The sequence below is a fragment of the Trichosurus vulpecula genome, chromosome 4 (assembly GCF_011100635.1).
Source record: "Trichosurus vulpecula isolate mTriVul1 chromosome 4, mTriVul1.pri, whole genome shotgun sequence".
Lineage (NCBI taxonomy): Eukaryota > Metazoa > Chordata > Mammalia > Diprotodontia > Phalangeridae > Trichosurus > Trichosurus vulpecula.
In genome coordinates, this window is record NC_050576.1 from 69,086,608 (window position 1) to 69,104,478 (window position 17,871).

The 17,871-nt window shown below is 41.6% G+C and overlaps 1 protein-coding gene across 1 annotated transcript in view; it reads right to left on the reverse strand.

Moving 5' to 3' along the window:
* TNR (tenascin R) overlaps positions 1-17,871 on the reverse strand; it is a 107,991-nt gene that overhangs the window by 80,736 nt on the left and 9,384 nt on the right. Inside the window, 3 exon segments of the mRNA XM_036757525.1 lie at positions 2,638-2,907; positions 8,528-8,678; positions 12,595-12,710. Coding sequence (XP_036613420.1) covers positions 2,638-2,907; positions 8,528-8,678; positions 12,595-12,710 — 537 coding nt within the window.

The window sequence follows — 17,871 nt, forward strand, 5'->3', positions numbered from 1 at the left end:
CTTTACTGTATCTGTCTCTCTTTTCTTGTCTCTCTCTGGCTTTCTGTCTCTCTCCCCCTATCTCTGTCAGTCTGTCTCTTTCTCTGTGTGTATCTGTATGTCTCTGTCTCTGTCTGTCTGTCTCTCTCTTACAGAGCGAGAGAGAGAGAGAGAGAGAGAGAGAGAGAGAGAGAGGGGGGGGGGGGGGAGGGAGGGAGGGAAGGGCCTCACTCTATTGCCAGGGCTCCTTCCCTCTAAGCAGTAGCTCTTAAGGTCCTGGTAGATCCAGTGTCACTCGTAGAACCCAAAGCTTCTGCCTTAACTGCCTACACAGTTGGTGTCCTCACCGCATCCAAAGCACCACCTGGGAAAGCACTCTGCCTAATCTGAATTTAAATGGAACAATGAAATGACTGGGGGCTCTTGGCCCTTACCTCCTCTTAACATGACTGGCTCCTGCTAACTAACCAGAGGCCTTGTGATGCTGCCTGTCCACAGAATGGCTCCTCACCTCGCTGTCCTCCCCTTCCCCTCCACATGACCCCCTCCAGGAGTGGGAGCATGGCCTTGCAGAGGGAATGAAGCAGCAGATGCTTAACAGCTGCCAGTCCACAGTGTAACTGGCAACAGAAAACTGTGCTGTGTTGAATGGAAGCTGCCGGAAGAGTTTCTAGGTAGCAGAATGTAATTGCTCCTGATTGGAATTTGCCTGGGCCACCAGCCAATCCCATCCCCATCTTTTCGGGCTAAACATCAAGAGTTTTCTTTTATTCGTGGCTGCTTGGTGGAGAGCTCTCTGCTGCTTTATTGCTTCTCCAACCCCTTATCTGAGAATAGCACACAGAGAAGCCGCCTTCCAAGCAAATGTCATCTTGCGATAAAGAAATGAGCATGAGACTTGGGTTGCCCATATGGGGCAAGGCAGGTGGGAGCCGAGGCCGACACTCAGGAATCAGACAGGAAATGTCATTTTCATGATCTATTCGTAGGATTATAGATTTAGAACTGGAATGGACTTCAGAGGTCATCTGCCTTGACCCCTCCCCCTGTTTATAAGACGAGGAAAGATATAAGATGAGGTCCAGAGAGATAAGATGACCTGTCCAGGAGGTAAGGCTAGCAGAGCAGGTTCTCTGGCTTCAGATCCAGCAATCTGGATTCTATTTTCTAGACACCATTCTTAAAATGGGTCTTAGGCAATGGGATAGAGAGTGGAAGGGAAGAGGGGAGATCAATGGGAAGAAATTTAGTGCTTTGTATCTAGTAAAGAAAGCTAAGTTCTGGGTTCTCTATCCTCTACTGGAAATGTCCAGCATATTCAGAAAGTACTTCAAAATTACTAAAAGATTCATCCATATGATGAATGACTGTACCAGTCCTCTACATCCAACACCTCTATACCCAAGAGAGAGTTTTAATGCGTTGCTATGGCCCTCAAAAAGTTCATCCCTTGTTAGCCAACTTTTTGCCAATGAGCCTCTCTGAACATAGGCTTAGCCTAGGAAGATGGATATATAGCTCATTGCCATATCTGAAGTCCCTCCAGCTTGAGCCTGAGATGGCTCACTCTCTGCTGGCGCAGCCCCATAGAACTCAGGATCGTCTTTGTACCATGAGTCACCAGAACAGGATTTCAGCAGAGGTCATAGGATCATAGATTTTGAGCTAGAACTTACTGTAGAGGCCATTAAGCCTCTTTGTAAAGATGAAGAAACTGAGTCAGGTAGAGGTTAAATGACTTGCCCCAAATCATAGCATTAGTAAGTTTCTGAGGCAGGATTTGAACTGAAATGCTCCTAACTCCAAGTCCACCCACAAGTCAAGTCCAACAGTACTATATCTACTAGAATCTATCTACTCTCCTTTCTAAGAAGAGGTAAATCAGCTAGTTTTTTTGTTTACTTGTTTTCTTTTTAAAATTCAACTCAATAACATGGCACTGGATGGTGGTGTGGACCTAGCTTAGAGACACTGAGATGGACACTGACATGTCAAAATCCCATAATTTTAAGATTCAGTGCTCCTTGCCCTGCTAGTCTGACCAGAAGACCTCTGTTTGATTTGTATACCTATTTTATATGCCCACGATCATGTAAAAATTTCTTGGGCAAAAATGGTTCACAAGCAGAAAATGTTTAAGAAGCCCTGTTCTATAGGAAGACTGACTTACTCAACCCCTTTTAATTCTAGTGTCATCCCTTTAGTATTTCCTATTGATCCTATGAAAAGCTTATTTGTACATATTTTCATATATTTGTTTGCAAGTTATCTCTCCCATTGGATTGTAAAACGCTTGATGGCAAGTAGTACCTTTGACCTCTTTTTTCATCACCAGCACTTAGCACAGTGCCTGACACACACTGAATTTGTAGGATGTGGGTTCATATTCTTCTTCTGATGCTTTCTACCCATTTATTCCTGGGCAAATCATTTAATCTCCCTGTACAATGAGGGGTTTGGCCTAGATATCCATTAGGGTTCCTTCTATCTCTAGATCCATTGTTCTGCCATTCCTCTTATTTTCTGTTTCTCAATATTGAGCTTGCACCTGTACTTCAGGAAAGACCTGGTAATTAATTCTTTTTTCAAGTGATCTGGTTCCCCAAACAGCCCTGCTTTCCTTTCTTCCTCAATTTTCCTCCCCATCTGTCCCCATACCTGTTGTGAAGTAAGTGATGGTGGAAGTACTTTCATTGGTCCCTCGAATGGCACTGACAGAGACTTCGTAGTGGGAGCCGGGTCTTAAGGCTTGCACAGAATACTGACTCAGAGGAGGCTGCAGCCTGAAAGTGGTTCTACCGCCCTCTCCATCGACTAGCCCGTATTTCAGGAGAATGAAATCAACTTTGGCTCGAGGTGGGGTCCACTCCACGAAGGCCACAGTGTCTGAGACATCTCGAACTAAGATCTGTGTGGGTCCATCAATGACTAGGTGAGAAACAAAATGGTGGAATAAGAATGGATAGGGAATACACATTTGATGAAAGAACATTACTAGCACAGAACCTTCATGCTGGTTATCTTTTTGCACCTTCAGGCTGCCTATGAGGTGGGTAGAATGAAGGCAGGTGTTATTCCCTGTATTTACAGATAGGGAAAGTAAGGCCCAGGAAGGGTGAGGTGGCATCCTTGAGATCTTATAGTGAGACAGTGATTAACTCAGTACTAGAATTCAGCTTTCTCTAAACCTAGTTTTTTTTCTATTAGGTTGTGATGTTTATATTCATAGTATCATAGAATTTGAGTTGGAAGGAGTCTTAGAGGTTGTCAAGTCCAATCCCCTAATTTTATAGAGGAGGAACTGAGTCTAAGAAAAGTCAAATAACTTGCCCAGGGTCACACAGATAGTCAGTGTCTTCAGCAATATTTAAACCCAAATCTTTCCGACTTTGATGCTAACTCTCTATATAGTTGCTTTGGATGTCCTGGCCCTAGGAAGGAAAGGGCATCTGTTACCTTGAGCTAGCCAATTATGTCCCTGCCTAGCAGTAAAGACAAAAGGACCATGTAATGTCCACACCTGTTTGGACCTTTGCCTAGCTCTCATCATGCCAAGAGCCTTGAGGAAATACCTATGAAGTAGCCAGCCCAATCCAAACATTCATGATTTTCAGATTGGCTGCCCGGGGGAACTTTAGCTCTGACTAGTAAATATCCCAGCTCATCTGTATAAGTCACACAGCGGTCATGATGACTAAAAGCAGGAAGAAGGCCACAGACTATGATGGATCTTTGCATTGGCTTACATGAAATATGCCATGCTGGAAAATGGTAGCCAGTGAAAGAGGTCTTTCTCTATAACACTTTACTGCTTCAAGGGCAGCTCTGGACTATCTCTGTCACTCACTTGTTTGAGCATGTTATTGGACCAGAAAGTTATCACTGCCACATAGTGAACCTTTTCCAAGTCCTTGGTCTTCACCCTGATATGTAGGGTGGTATCAAGACTCCTCTAGTGCATCTGGATCGGGCCAGGTTGGGGAGAACACATCTTGATATAAAATTATCCTAAAATAACCAGTTGGTTCCGGATTAGCACCAGTCATCCAGATCCAGGGATTTTTCTCTGGTTGGATTGAATTGGGTTGGGGGGGGCGGCAGGGTGGCAGGATAGGAAGGGTAGTGGGAAGAAAAGAGACTAGCATTTTCTAATCAATCTGAGACTTATTGTTTGGCCTGTCCTAGGCTAGTTCAGAAGCACATTGATTTACTTAGGTTGGCTACAGAATGAAATGTATCCTATAGGCAGGGGTGCGTAAGAGCCAAGTCCAATGGGGCTCAGGAGAGCAGATTGCTAAATTTTCAGTGTTAGCATTTAGATGTCTGAAATCGTCAAATGCTACAAAGCGGGGCTTGATTTATTTTTTGTTGATAGTTTAAATTTAAGAAAGTGATGGACAAAATATTAGGAATGCAGATTAAACTCAAAAGTATATCATGCATGCATTTTTTTTCAGAGAGCTGGTGAATATTTGCTAGCACGCCCCTTCCAGAAGGGTTGCATTTCTTGTATCCTACTAAACTGAGTCCTTTGGGCTCAAGTAGACTTAGTCTTGGGGCCCCTGTGACGCTGGGTTTGAACCTGTGCTTTAAGGTTTGAGACAAGCTCTCCAGTGGTTTCAGTTACCACTGACTGAAATGGAAATTGTTGGCTTGTTCTGGTGCCCCCTGAAGTGAGGACCCATTGATCACTAACATGTAGATTTTTTTAATGTCACATCCATCTCTAGCCCTGGAAGCAAGAGATTGAGACCTCTTATGTGTACTATGTAAAGTACTTTGCAACCCTTGAAGAGTTATATGAATGTCTTATGCTATCACTGGCACTACTTTGAGCTACTTTCCCTTCTTCTGCCTCATTTTCTCCATTTATAGAATGAGGGTGAGGGAAATCTGTACTGGCCACCAATCTGCCTCACAGGGGATGATCATGGGATTATAGCTTTAGATGCAGAAGGGACCTCAGAGGTCATTCAGTCCAACCCCATCATTTTATAGATGAGCAAATAGAGGCCCATGGAGTTTAAGTGACTTGCTTCAGGACACAGAGGTAGCAAGTACCAGAGGAAAGATTTGAACCCAGGTCCTCTGCCTTCAGAACTCATACTCTATCTACTGTGATATGAGTTTTAAAGTGACAGTAAACATGAGGTCCTTGGGAAGAAAAATGGTGGCATTAAGACTAAAATTATTACATGAAACTTTTGTCCTTCAACCCCTTAAATTCACAAAACCTTATTTTAACAACTAACCTTATTAGAATGAGATCATGTTGCACAGAGTTCTCTCGGCAGGTGGTCTTGTTATTTGCATTCACAAAATGTTTTGTATTGAAAAAAGGCTGCCTGAAGGTCTGATAACAGTTTAGTGCTTTGCAGGGGGTGCTTGGTACAGGTTAGAAAGTGGCAGAGGGAAACAATAAAAACACCAAAACCATTTCCTAAAGGCATCAGACCGGGTTGGCTGAGGTTTGGTTACCTCTTCAGTAGGTACCCCTCAGATCCTGTCCTTGGGGTGGCCATCTTTAAGTGAACTTGTCCTGGTCTCTTTGCAGTGATGTCACACTGCAACCCAGGAAAAATAAACCGATCTTCAATTTGACCTCATGTCTCCAACCAAATTCTCAGAAAGGACACTTGGATGGATGATTTCTTCCTCCCATTTCCCCACTACTCTCTCTTTCCTTCCTTCCTTCCTTCCTTCCTTCCTTCCTTCCTTCCTTCCTTCCTTCCTTCCTTCCTTCCCTCCTTCCTTCTTTTTTTCTCTTTTCTTTCTTTTTCTCTCTCTTTCTTTCTTTCTCTCTTTCTTTCTTTTTTCCTCCTTCCCCCTCCTTCCCTCCCTCCTTACCTCTTTCCTTCCCTCCCTCCCTCCCTCCTTCCTTCCTTCCTTCCTTCCTTCCTTCCTCCCTTCCTTCCTCTTCCTTTCTTTCTCTTCCCCTTTCTTTCTTTTTTCCTCCCTCCTCTCCTTCTCTCTCTCTTCCTTTCTTTTTTCCTTTCTCTCTCTCTTTCTCTCTTTCAGTATCTTTCAATTTGGCCAAATTTAAAATGAGTAGAAATAGCCATTTTAAAAGTAATCTTAAGGGACTTGTAAACCAAGGACAGCTAAAGAATTTGCCTGAAAGTGATCTAGGAATAAGACCAAGACAAGATTTGGCTCCATTCTCTAAGGTCTTAAAACTCCTTTAAAGAAAGGGCATATATGACTCTAATGTACATAGCTATTTTATATCTTCTCAGTCACTCAGTAAGCATTTATTAAGTGCCTATTATGCGCAGGGCTCTGTGGTAAGCACTGGGTATGGGTACAAAGAAAGAAGAAAGACAATCTCTCCTCTCAGACTCACAATCTAATGGAGGCAAGACAGCTTGCAAATAATGAAGTACAAACTATATATATATTATATAATATATATACATATATGTATACGTACATATATGTGTAGGTCTCTCTCTCTCTCTCTCTCTTTATATATATATGTATATGATAAAAAAGAAAAAAATCAACAGAAGGAGGGTACTAGATTAAGAGGGATCGTGGAAGTCTTCCTGTTGAAGGTTTGACTTGGGACTTGGGACTCTGGGACTTGAAGAAAGCAAGGGAAAATTCTTCCCATTAGGCTATGAGCTTCTTGAGAGCAGGGCATGTCTTTTGGGTTTCTTTGTACATTTGACAGTTAGCACAATGCCTGGCACTTAGTAAGTGCTTAATAAATGCTTTTTGTTGTTGTCGTTATTTGGTCTATAGTCTTCTTCAACTCCTAAAGCATTTTTTTTGCTAAACATCAGGATGGATTTTGGGGCATGAAGTCTGTAGAGTATTAGCTAAGAATGACCTATAATTGTTACCATAGTGGGTGGTAAAACAAATTGCAGCTAGGTCAGGTGTGCCTTTAGGCAAAGCCATAATAAGCTACTTTGGTGCCTTGTGCAGAAAGAATAGACCCCGGGACTTGGTTCTTAAGACAAAGACCATGATTCACTAGAGTTCATGGACAGATGCCTTGAGTCCAATGCTGGAGAAGTGGGATGTTGGTGGGAAACAGTGGAGCCATGAACAGATTGACTTGGGGTTCAGCTTGGTTGTAGGTCAGGAAGAATGGCCAACTTGGATCTTCCTATTTTAACTGATTGCTGCTAATAAGGTGCTAAGTTCAGTTGTTAATAGAACAGCACAAATACTAAAATGGCCTTTGGACCAAACCCATACTGCCCCAATCTCGTCATATTTCTATTTCTAGGGTCTAGACCATGGAACAGATTAGCTTTCTTGGGTATCGGGATTTCTCAAGTTCCTTTTGGGCTAGAAGAACCCTGGGCTAAGTCTGAATGTCAGATTCACGACTCCAAAATTCTTTGATTTGGAACTACGTTGTAAGGGTTACCCACTAATCTACACAGTTGGTCTAAGGTCATTTTATGACCCAGTTAGTTCGTGCTCTAAGGGTAAGTGACTAGGCATCGATTTGGAAAATGGAGCTAGTTCAATAGTTTAAACTTCTTTGGTGAGCTCACCTTTGGGAGACTGAGGAATGTGCACAACTAATTTTTCATGAGTGTTTGAAAAGGTCAGAGTTTCTAATGCTCTAGGCAGAAAGCCTGGATTTTATTCTATTTTCTGCTTGTAACTGGACAAACTATTTAATCTCTATGTCTCAGTTTTCCTTATCTATAAAATGGGGACAAAATAGTTAACATCAGAGTATATTTTTACCCCTTAGATAATTTTAGCTAATGTCATGTGCATGGTAAATGTCCGTCCCCCTCCCCCCCGCAAATGGAAGCCACATTTATCAAGTGGGAAAAGAGTAACTTAAAGTAGTCAAATAGGAAACCCTACCTAACTGGGCCAATATAACAGGTGGGGATGGGATGAACTTACACCAGTGAGAGAATAACGTCACTTCGTCTCCAACATCAACTAAGTCCCCACTGATCTGGTTCTAATAGTAAGTGCCTTGTTCAGTTTGACTCCATCTACCATTTCCTCCTTTTCTAAAGGGGGCAAATACTAAGCAAGCAAGTTCTTTGATGACTGAGAACAGAGCCAGGAAATGTTGGAAAGAAATCTTTTAATCTCCTAGTTTCTAACCTGTTTTTTGGAATGAGCAGGATGGAAATGGAGTCTAGTCAACACGTCAGGGAAGAAGTCTGGCCCTTAGTTTTTCATGTGTTTATTTGTTTATTTTGGACAGATCCTATGATTTCACTCAAAGAGGTAGCTCCCCATGAGGAAACTATTGCTGCTGTTGGTCAATTCCTCTGCTTCCTGTAGTTTTAAAGAGTTGCTTGCAGACTGAAAAATTGTGACTTGCCCAGTATTACATTACCATTATATGTTAGAGAGAGGACTCAACCCGGGTCTTCCTGCCTTTGTCCCTTGGATACTCTTTATACCTAACCTCCAACCTTCCTTAGTCTCTGTAGAATTTCACGAGAGTCCTTTGGGCAGGCAACAAGTTTCTATTATAAACAGAATAGTCTACATTGACATTCCTAGAATCAGCTTGTATGTTGCCAGAGGGGTAAGTCAGGGCATAGGAATAACTTACGAGTTGAGATACTGGCTGATGTTGGGGGGCTCCGTGCTTGATCTTTGAGAGCCACCACATTAACGATGTACTCCTCCCCTGGCTTTAGCCCTGTCTGGTTGAAGGATGTGACGTCACTAGGGAGTTGGGCAATCACTCCCCCTTCATTGTTCTGGGATATTTAAGAAGGAAAGAAAAAGAAATATCACTGGGAGAGATTTGTATGAGTTCAGAATATGGTAGACCAATGTCTGGTAATCTCCAACCTAGTCATGTAGATAGTTGTGTGCCTGGAGCCAATATCCATTCCCATCAGGTTTAAGTGTGATACAAACTGACTACAGCTTGTTTGAAGTTTTAATAAATGAACTGCCAATTAAAAACATATTTCTTTGCCTCTTCATGAATTAGTTGAGTTTGTCAATGGAAATTAGTCATAATGTGATATAGAATGAAATTTGCCACAGACAAAATGGTGATGTTGGGTAGCATCCACCAGGTTTTGCTGGCATTCTATCCTTAATCATAAAGAGCATGCCCTTGGCTATTTAGAGGAGATATTTCTCTCTTTCTCTCTCTCCCCCTCTCCCCCTCTCTCCCCCTCTCTCCCCCTCTCTCCCCCTCTCTCTCCTTCTCTCCACCTCACCCCCCTCAACATCTTTACAAACATACAAACATATTTCAAAGTAGAAAAGACATTCACATTTTTTTATACCAGCAGGAACTATTATTTTGCTATATCTGGCTTTTCTCTTGGAGTTAAATCAGATGTGAATCTGTCAATGTCTTGTTTCCCCTTCAGCCAGATGACTTAGAGCTTAGTGATGACGTGATTTACTCCAATGTGCTAATACAAAGTGGGAGCAGGGTGAGAACAAAGATTAAGATAGAGGGAAAAGGGAGTAGAAGAACAGATAGAAGAGGCAAAGAAGAATATATGGGACTGGATTTTCTCCTCTTTGTCCAAGAGGTGTTTCATATGTCTTTTGCTAGATATAGTGGAGATATTGTCCTCCCTGTTCCCCTTTTCTCCATTTCTCAGTCCATTCACTTTGGTGTTTGGTGGCAGCAGAAGGGTGCTAATGCTAACCTACTAACACAACCTAAGCTTCTGTAGTTGTTCCTCCTAAGCTATCTGGACCCAGGCAGTGTCATTTTTAATGCAGAAAGTACTTGGGGCTCAGAACCTCATTGTTCAGATATAGTTTCTATTTAGGGCTCTTTCCTTATTGCTCCTTGCCTGCTGAGATGGTTGCATAGGAGGGCACTGGGACCCAGAACTGCATATGTTCTTGGGGTTCCCAGTACCAGAGGAACATGTGAACCTCCACTGAGCCCCATGGGCTTATTCTTTCCTCAGGCTCACAAGTTAATTAAATGAAGGCTCACTCTGGGGAAAAATCAGTCCCTCAGGGGATATGCACCAAGACTTATTCACAACTTTCTGGGGATCTACACCCACACATCTTCACAAAACACTCACACTGACTTGCAATAACATTACATTATTTTCTCGTCTCCAACTCGCAGCATTCCGAATCAACTCAATCAATCTGCATACATAGCCTCACTCATCATTCCATACTCCAGTCTCAATACCCTTGGCTATGCAAAACTAGATGCTGAGTCTTGCATTGCCATAGCAAACAGTTGTCACCAGCACCTTCCATGCACACTTGGCTTTTTTTCAAGCCAGTCATTCCCAGAACTGAATGCAGAGAACACCCCAAATGCAACTTATGTAACTGCTCTTAAAAAGTTCATGTGACTTAAGTCTTCCAAGACGAAAATGAAAGGGTCACAATGTGAATGACAAAATGTTTATTTTTCAAGGCCACTGAATCCTGCCTTGATCCTACCCTTTTATTTAGGAATGGGCATGGAGGAAGCTGGCACAGAATTTTGTCTTTGTGTAGCAGCAGGGTGATGTGATTTCCCTCTCTTTGCAAAAGACCACTTCCTCACATTTCTTTATAGGATGGCATGCAGCCAAGTTGCCTGTTGCTTTTTTTCCTTCTTCATTCCTTAAATTTGTTTCATTGACTATCTTTTGTTTTCAAAATTCTCTCCATTTCCAATATGTCCATCTCCCTCTTTTGCCCATTAAGTTATTCCTTGTAGCAAAGAATAAAAGAGAAAAAAAGGGCAAAAAAGCAGTTTGGCAAAATCAGTCAACACATCTAATAGCATGCTCAATATTGTGCTCTCATAGTCTCCCACTTGTGCAAAGAAGGGGAAATGTGTACTTTCTCAACTCTCATCTGGGCCGATCTTGGTCACTATAGTTATACAAATACATTCCTTTAAAATTCATTTCGCATAAAATAAAATCTCATAATAAATTAATCGTTGGTCATGATGTAAACATGTTATCAACCCACCTTAGAGAGAGGCAGGATGGCCCAGTGGAAAGAACATTGAACTAGGAGTCAGGAGATTTGGGTTCTCATCTTGGCACTGATACTAACTAGCTGTGTGACAGTCCCTTACCTTCTCTGGGCTTCAGTTTTCAGGTCTGTAAAAATGAGGGGGTTACTGTACTAGGTGGTCTCTAGGGTTCTTTGTAACTCTAAAACTCAGTTTTAGAGTTTCAAAGGCACTCAAAGCTGAAATCAGGGAACTTTTGGCTAGAATGTACAATTATGCGTTAGAAATAGCTTTCGAATCAAACGGGGTGAGGATACAGTAACTTGTTTGCAAATATTCCCCAGTTTGGACAGAGGAAAAGGAGAAAGGGGATATTATTGACATTTATAAAAAACTCTAATGGATGATATCATTCTCTGAAGGTCTATAATCCTAACCTATACTACAACTCTAGACAGACTGAACACAGATGGGGAGGCTCCCCGCCCCCCACATTGGAAATCTTCAAGAAAACACTACGTAATCATTTGTTGGGAAAGGGTCTCAGGACATTATTTGGGGGCACAGGGAACCTAGATGACCAGCAGAGTACCTTCTAAATCTGAAATTCTATGATCCCAGACTTTTTCACCAAACACCAAAAACTAGAGGGTACCTCTTGGAGCTTATTAAAAGAACTATTTTATCCAATGGGCATTAGACTTATGGAACTCATTACCCCCAGATAGTGCAGGTAGAAAATATAAAAAGGTTCAAGAAAAGTTTAGCTAAATTCATGATGGAGTTCTAATGGGTTATTAAGGAAGCTAAAGATGTTGGGGTTATAGCTGTAACCTTTAGAGAATGATGTCATGGAAGATAACTATGCTACCCCACTAAGTATCCCTTGGTGTTATTGCTACATATAGAATAGAGAATGGCTGGAGTCTGACTGAATCTAACCTTTCTTGCACCCTATAGAAGAGAACCATCTTAATGAATGGTTTTGCTTTTTTGAATGACTGCACCCACTAAATCCTGGAAATTTGGGAGAAGCGGCAGCTCTATCAAATGTCTTCGGTCTTCTTCCTTTAACTCTCAGTTAGGTTGACATATGCATTTCATGCAATTGATCAGTGGAACAAGTTTAAATCTGGTCCTCTGTGCCCCAAAATGGGTTCCTCTTTCAGTTCACTCTTTCTAGACCTTGTTGTCTCTTTCATTTTGCAGAGGGGGCAACTTACCAACAATTCATCTTTATATAGCATTTTAAGGACTATGAAATTTTTTTCCTCACAGTAATACTATTTAGTGGGTAGTAAAACAATTATTACCATTTTACAGAAAGGGAAACTGAGGCTCAGAGAGGCTAAATGACTTTTCAAAAAGGACACACAAATACTTAGTGGCAGAACTGGGACAAGAGCCCAAGTCTTCTGGGTCCAAGTCCAATATTTCTTCCACAAAAACATCCTGACTAGATGTAAATATATCATTAGCACCATATTTTATTCAACCAAGAGAAATACAGCTTGGCATAGCAGAAATACCTCTGGAACAGGAGGAAGGAGACACAAATTTCACTCTTGGTTCTGCCACTAGCTAGCTATGCTAACTTTTAACCTTTCTGGGTTTTATTGCCTTTAGGCAGCAACTACTTCTACGCAACTGACCCAATTGCAGGTGTGGAGAGTTAGCCTGAGGAAGAAGGGCATCTATCAGTCTAACCAAATGGTTGTTACCTTTGGGATGAAGCTGATCTCCCACCCATCGAAGGAGAAGGAGAAGGGTTCCCACTGCACCTCCACGGTGGTCTCTGTGATAGTCTTGAATTGCAGCCCTTGAGGGGTGGAGAGATCTGGAATACAGCAATGTGAGTGACGGCTTCATGGGTAACCCTGATGAGCCCATGGATCAGTCACAGAGTATTAACTTCAGTCTCTTCTCAGCAGACTGCCCTCCACCTCATACATCCCACAGAATGTGCAGGGAAGTCTTAAGCTACCATATGGACAGAGAATCTATGCATTCAATTAAAAGCCCTTTCCTCATCGTGGACTTTGGTCTTAGCTTAATTAATATATGAATAATTGAATAGATACTCTAACAAATGATTTTCCTATACTTCCTATTGTGAAATAGTTTAATCGGTCAAGAAAAAAGTCAACTGTTGATAAGTCTTTATTTTTGTATAGTGCCTTTTTTCAAAGAAGCCCCAAATGCTTCCCCAAAGTTCTCTTTGGAGCCTTGCTCACATGCCCAGAAGGCACAGATAGGACAAGTGTGTGTCCCTATGGTATGCACAGTAACATTAAGACTTGAGGTGAGTTGGCCAAAGGTATAGAGGTAAACCAGCAGCCCAGGTAAGACTGGGTGATTTCTTTTTCATGAAATAATATGCTTTTCAACGCTAACACTGAATATTTTGTTTTATTCAGAAGAGTAAGACAAGAAGAAGGGAGCATATTCCAGTGCTTTAGGTAACAGCCAGCTTCTACAGGGGAAAATGTAAACATTAAAACAAAGATAAGAATATTTTCAAAAAGCAATTTTTATCTCTCCTTGTCCAGTGTTCTCCTTCCTTGCCTCATGTTCTTTCCTTCTCATGGATTCTTTATCTTCATTCCTCCCTTTTTCTGGTTTTTTTTTTTGCCTCTACAATTCTCTTTTCCCCTTGTATCTCTCAATCTTTCTTCAGTTTCCCTCCAGGCTTTCCCTGTGTGCCTCGCTCCCACTTACTGTGCTTAACCCAGGTGACAATTTACTTTTTAGAATGGTATTCCAATTACCCATCCTGACCTGTGGCAGCCCCTGCTTGGCTATGTTCTCCAGGGTGCTTGCCCCCATTTTGGCTGTTGCCTCCTGGGATAATTCCCTAGGAGAACTAACAGCATCTTCCTCTCTCCATTTGGGTACCTTCCCTTGCAGCTTGCCTGAGAAGGAGTGATTTTGGTTCTTAACCCTTGGAAGGCTTGAGAGTGGAGATTACATGGTTTTGCCTTTGTCACCTGGGAGCATGCTTAAGGGGATGCCCTGAGTTGGCATAACAAACCCTGGGAAGGATGGAGACTTCATCACTTTATATACTTATAGATTAGAGAGGAGACATTTGGGAGTCCTGCCAGAGTATCCAGAGTGGTGAGTCACCCATGAGCAAGGTGGAAAAAACAGCAGATGGTAACCTACCTTTGTAATGTTATCATGCAGGAGATTTTAAACTGGTTCTTGGGCACCAGAGGAATTAGTAAAAGGTCAAACACAAACAAAGATAATTATAGACAGATGTACACATAAAGTCAGCTTCCATCTGGGGGCGTCCTCTATTGTAACATTGAAGGTTATTAGTCACCCAAATGAATTATTGAATCTGTTTGTGAACTCTGGGGTGATTTTTTTCTTCTGTCTGGATGGCTCAGTTTTTAGTCCTTTATGAAGGCAGGGGGAACACATAACATTTCCAAGTCTACTTGGCCTCATGGAGCTGATCTAGGAGCAACTGGGGGTGGGGGCAGGAAGATGAAGAGAGCCAGATATAAGTTTGATATAGAAAACACTTTCTAAGCATTCGAGCCACACAAAAGGGGAATAGGCTGCCTTGAAAGGTGGCCTCAAGTTAAGCCTCAATGACGTCTCTTTGGAGAGTTTTATAGAGGGATCTTGTAAATGTACGGGTTCAACTGTGGAGGTCCCTTCCCATGTTGAGATTCTGTTCTTCTGTGAAGTCTCTTTCCTTTCTGCCTAGCCAAATGTTTCATAACCTTCAAATCCCAATTCAAATACCACCAACCTTCCATCATTACTTGATCCTCCCTTTTTCTCTTTTTTTCTGAACTCCTATTGTATTTATTAAGTATAATAATGTATACAATATTTAACTATATACTTCCTTTTTTTCTCTGATAACTATTTCATATTTCTTGGAAGAATGTAAGCTCCTGAGAGCAAGGACTGCCCCCTTTTTTTTTTCTTACTTAGTGTCCTTAGCACCCAACACAAGTCTAGTGCATTGTGGGTGATTAATAAATGCTTATTGGTTGAATGATTTATCAATATTACCTTTGTCTCTAAAACTAGATTATAAACTCCTCATGTGGCTTATACTTATATCTCTTTCAGTGTCTAAGAGTTCTGGGTATAATGAGGACCTGCAAAGGAAGAGGAGGGGAGGGGACGGAATAAGCATTTATCAAGTGCCTGCACTATATGTCAGGCACTAGACTAAGCTCTTTGTTATCTTCTTTGATCCTCACAACAACTCTGGGAGATAGGTGCTGTTATCATTCCCATTTTACAGTTGAGGAAACTGAGGTAGATGGGGGTAAGTGTCTTACTCAGTATCATAGAGCTAGTAAATGCCTAAGGCTGGATCTGAACCTAGGTCCTCATGACTCCAGGCCCATAGCTCTATCCACTGTGCCACCAGCTGCCTAATTAAGTCCTTTGGACGCTCTTGTCCCCGACCTTCAAATCTCCATCCAGCATCTTATCAACCTCTTGAAGTTAAGGACTATATTTCTATACTATATTGTACTATACTATATATACTATATACCGTACTATCTCTACTATATTGCCTTTGAAAGCTTCAGCACCTGACTCAAGGCCTTGTACGTAGCTCATGCCAAATAAACATTTAGTGAATTGCATTGAATCGTTGGGGAGTATCTGGCTAATGCCTGCCATCTAGTTTATTTTTCTGCTCCCATGATGCTGAATGTCTCTGGAAGAAAATACAAATTTCAGCTTCCTTCCCCTTCTACCCCATGAGCCTCCTACCCCCATCCAACCACTAAGTCACGTCTCTCTGCCAATTCATGGCCAAATGATTTCTCTTCCTCATTCTCCACTCTATCTCAGCCCCTTGTAATTTGGCTCTCCTCTTTCCTACTCATTTGAAATCTCTCTCTCAAAGGTCACCAATGAACTAACAATTGCCAAATTCAAAGGCCTTTTGCAGTCATGGAGTGATAAAATGATATAATATCTGAAAGAGGCCTAAGAGATCACTTAGATTAGAGGTATCTAACACTCTGGCCATGGGCCATATCTGACCCACGACATTCCTTAGCATGCTCTGAACCAGATTAAAATATAATTGGGAAATATTTAACAAAATAAATAAAAATATAGTAAGACATAGACCCAATTACTGTATAGTTTTCTGAGTTGAGATGCGGCCTGCAGGGATCCGTATGTACAGTTCATTGGCCCACATTTCTATTTGAATTTGACACCACTCATCTAGAAATTACTCTTCTTTTTACAGATGAGGAAACTGTGGCTCAGAAACATGAAGTAATTTCATGGTTACATAGTTAGTGGTGGGGCTGGCTCTTGAGGACCTTGTCTCCTTTTGCCTTCTCTGCAGCGTCATTGTCTACCTTCCTCCTAGTGGAGTCTCTCTTCTCTCTTGGCCTCAGAGACATCACAATCTCTTACTTTTCCTTCTACATCTCTAATCCATCCATTAGATCCCCATCCTCTCTGATTCCTTAAGGTGAATGTTCCTTAAAGGTCTGTCCATAACCTTTATTCTCTACACTCCCTTCTTTGGCAATTTCATTCATTCTCACACATTCAGATACTACTTCAGTTCAGACACCTCCTCAGTATCTGTCTCTTAGGCTGAACTTTCTGCTGAGCACCAGATCTACATTTCCACTTGCCAACAAGATCTCCCCATCTGGTTGTCCCACAGGAATTTCAAATTTATCATGCCCTAAATCAATCTTATTACTCTCCTTTTAATTTTTCTTCTCTTTCTGACTGACTTCACTACTTCTGCCTGTAGAAACGCTGTTCCTCTAGACTCCTGTGTTTGAAACCTTGAGGTTACTTCTGATTCTTCCCTTTCCCTCACTTCACATATTTAATCAACTATTAAGTCTTATCTATTCCCACTTCTGTAATATCTATCAGATACAAGCCATGTTCTTTATTTTACTGGCCCTCCTCCTCGTACAGGGCTCATTACCACCTATCTGAACTATTGAAAAAGCTTCCTAACTAGTATTCTCTCTCTCTGTCTCTGTCTGTCTCTCTCTCTCTATATCTCTGTATCTCTCTCTCTCTCTCTCTCTCTCCCCTTCCCTCAATATCCATCCTTCTTGTCACTTCCACAATAATTTTCTCAGTGGTCTGGACTCATCTCTTTCTCTGCTAAAAAAATCTTCAGTGGCTCCTTATTGCTTACTGAGTGAAGTTCATACTTTTTTGACTGGTTCTCTATAATCAAGAAACACACTACCTTTCCATCATTTTTTTCATATTATTCCCCTCCATTACACAGTGGGTAAAAATGGACTTTCTGCTCCATGAACATACACACTCTGAACTTTCTGGCCTCTTCCTTTCTTTGGATTGTTCCTGATGCCCAGAATGCCCTCTTCTACTTCCTTGGACCCCTCCTCAAACATTTTGCACTCTTCTCAATCATTTCACACGCCATATTGTATAACATCTTAACTGATGTTTGTATCCTCTACTAGACTGTTGTTTATATGAGGAGGAGAGCAGGAACCACATATTTTCCATCTCCCTAGTAATCGGCACCCTTATCTAGCGTGGCCTTCTGTATACTCTGTTGAGTGCATAAAAGGCAAAATATTTGTTGATGGCTAAAGCACCTTTTAATTCTTGGATTCCATGATCTAAGCAGACAAACTGATTTTGGAAATCTCCTTAAATACTTTTATATTAATGGAGATTTGTAAAGATTAGTCTTTTGTGGAAACTTCTCCCCTCAGAAGTGGGATAGTTTCAAGTATCCATGAAAAATTAGAAGGAGAAACGATTTCTGATCCCTAGCCAACCTCTCTAGTCACAACACCAAAAACAAATACCAGGGAGGAGTCAGCACATTCCTTGCTCCCTACTTCCCCTTTCAGCTTCTCTGCTTGTCATCAATCAACAAATTCTGCTCTTTTGAGGTTCCTTCTGTCCACCCACATCATACTATGCAAATTGTTGTTGCTGTCTTCGATTGGGCTCCAAGTTATTCTGCTTCCTTTCTTAAGGAC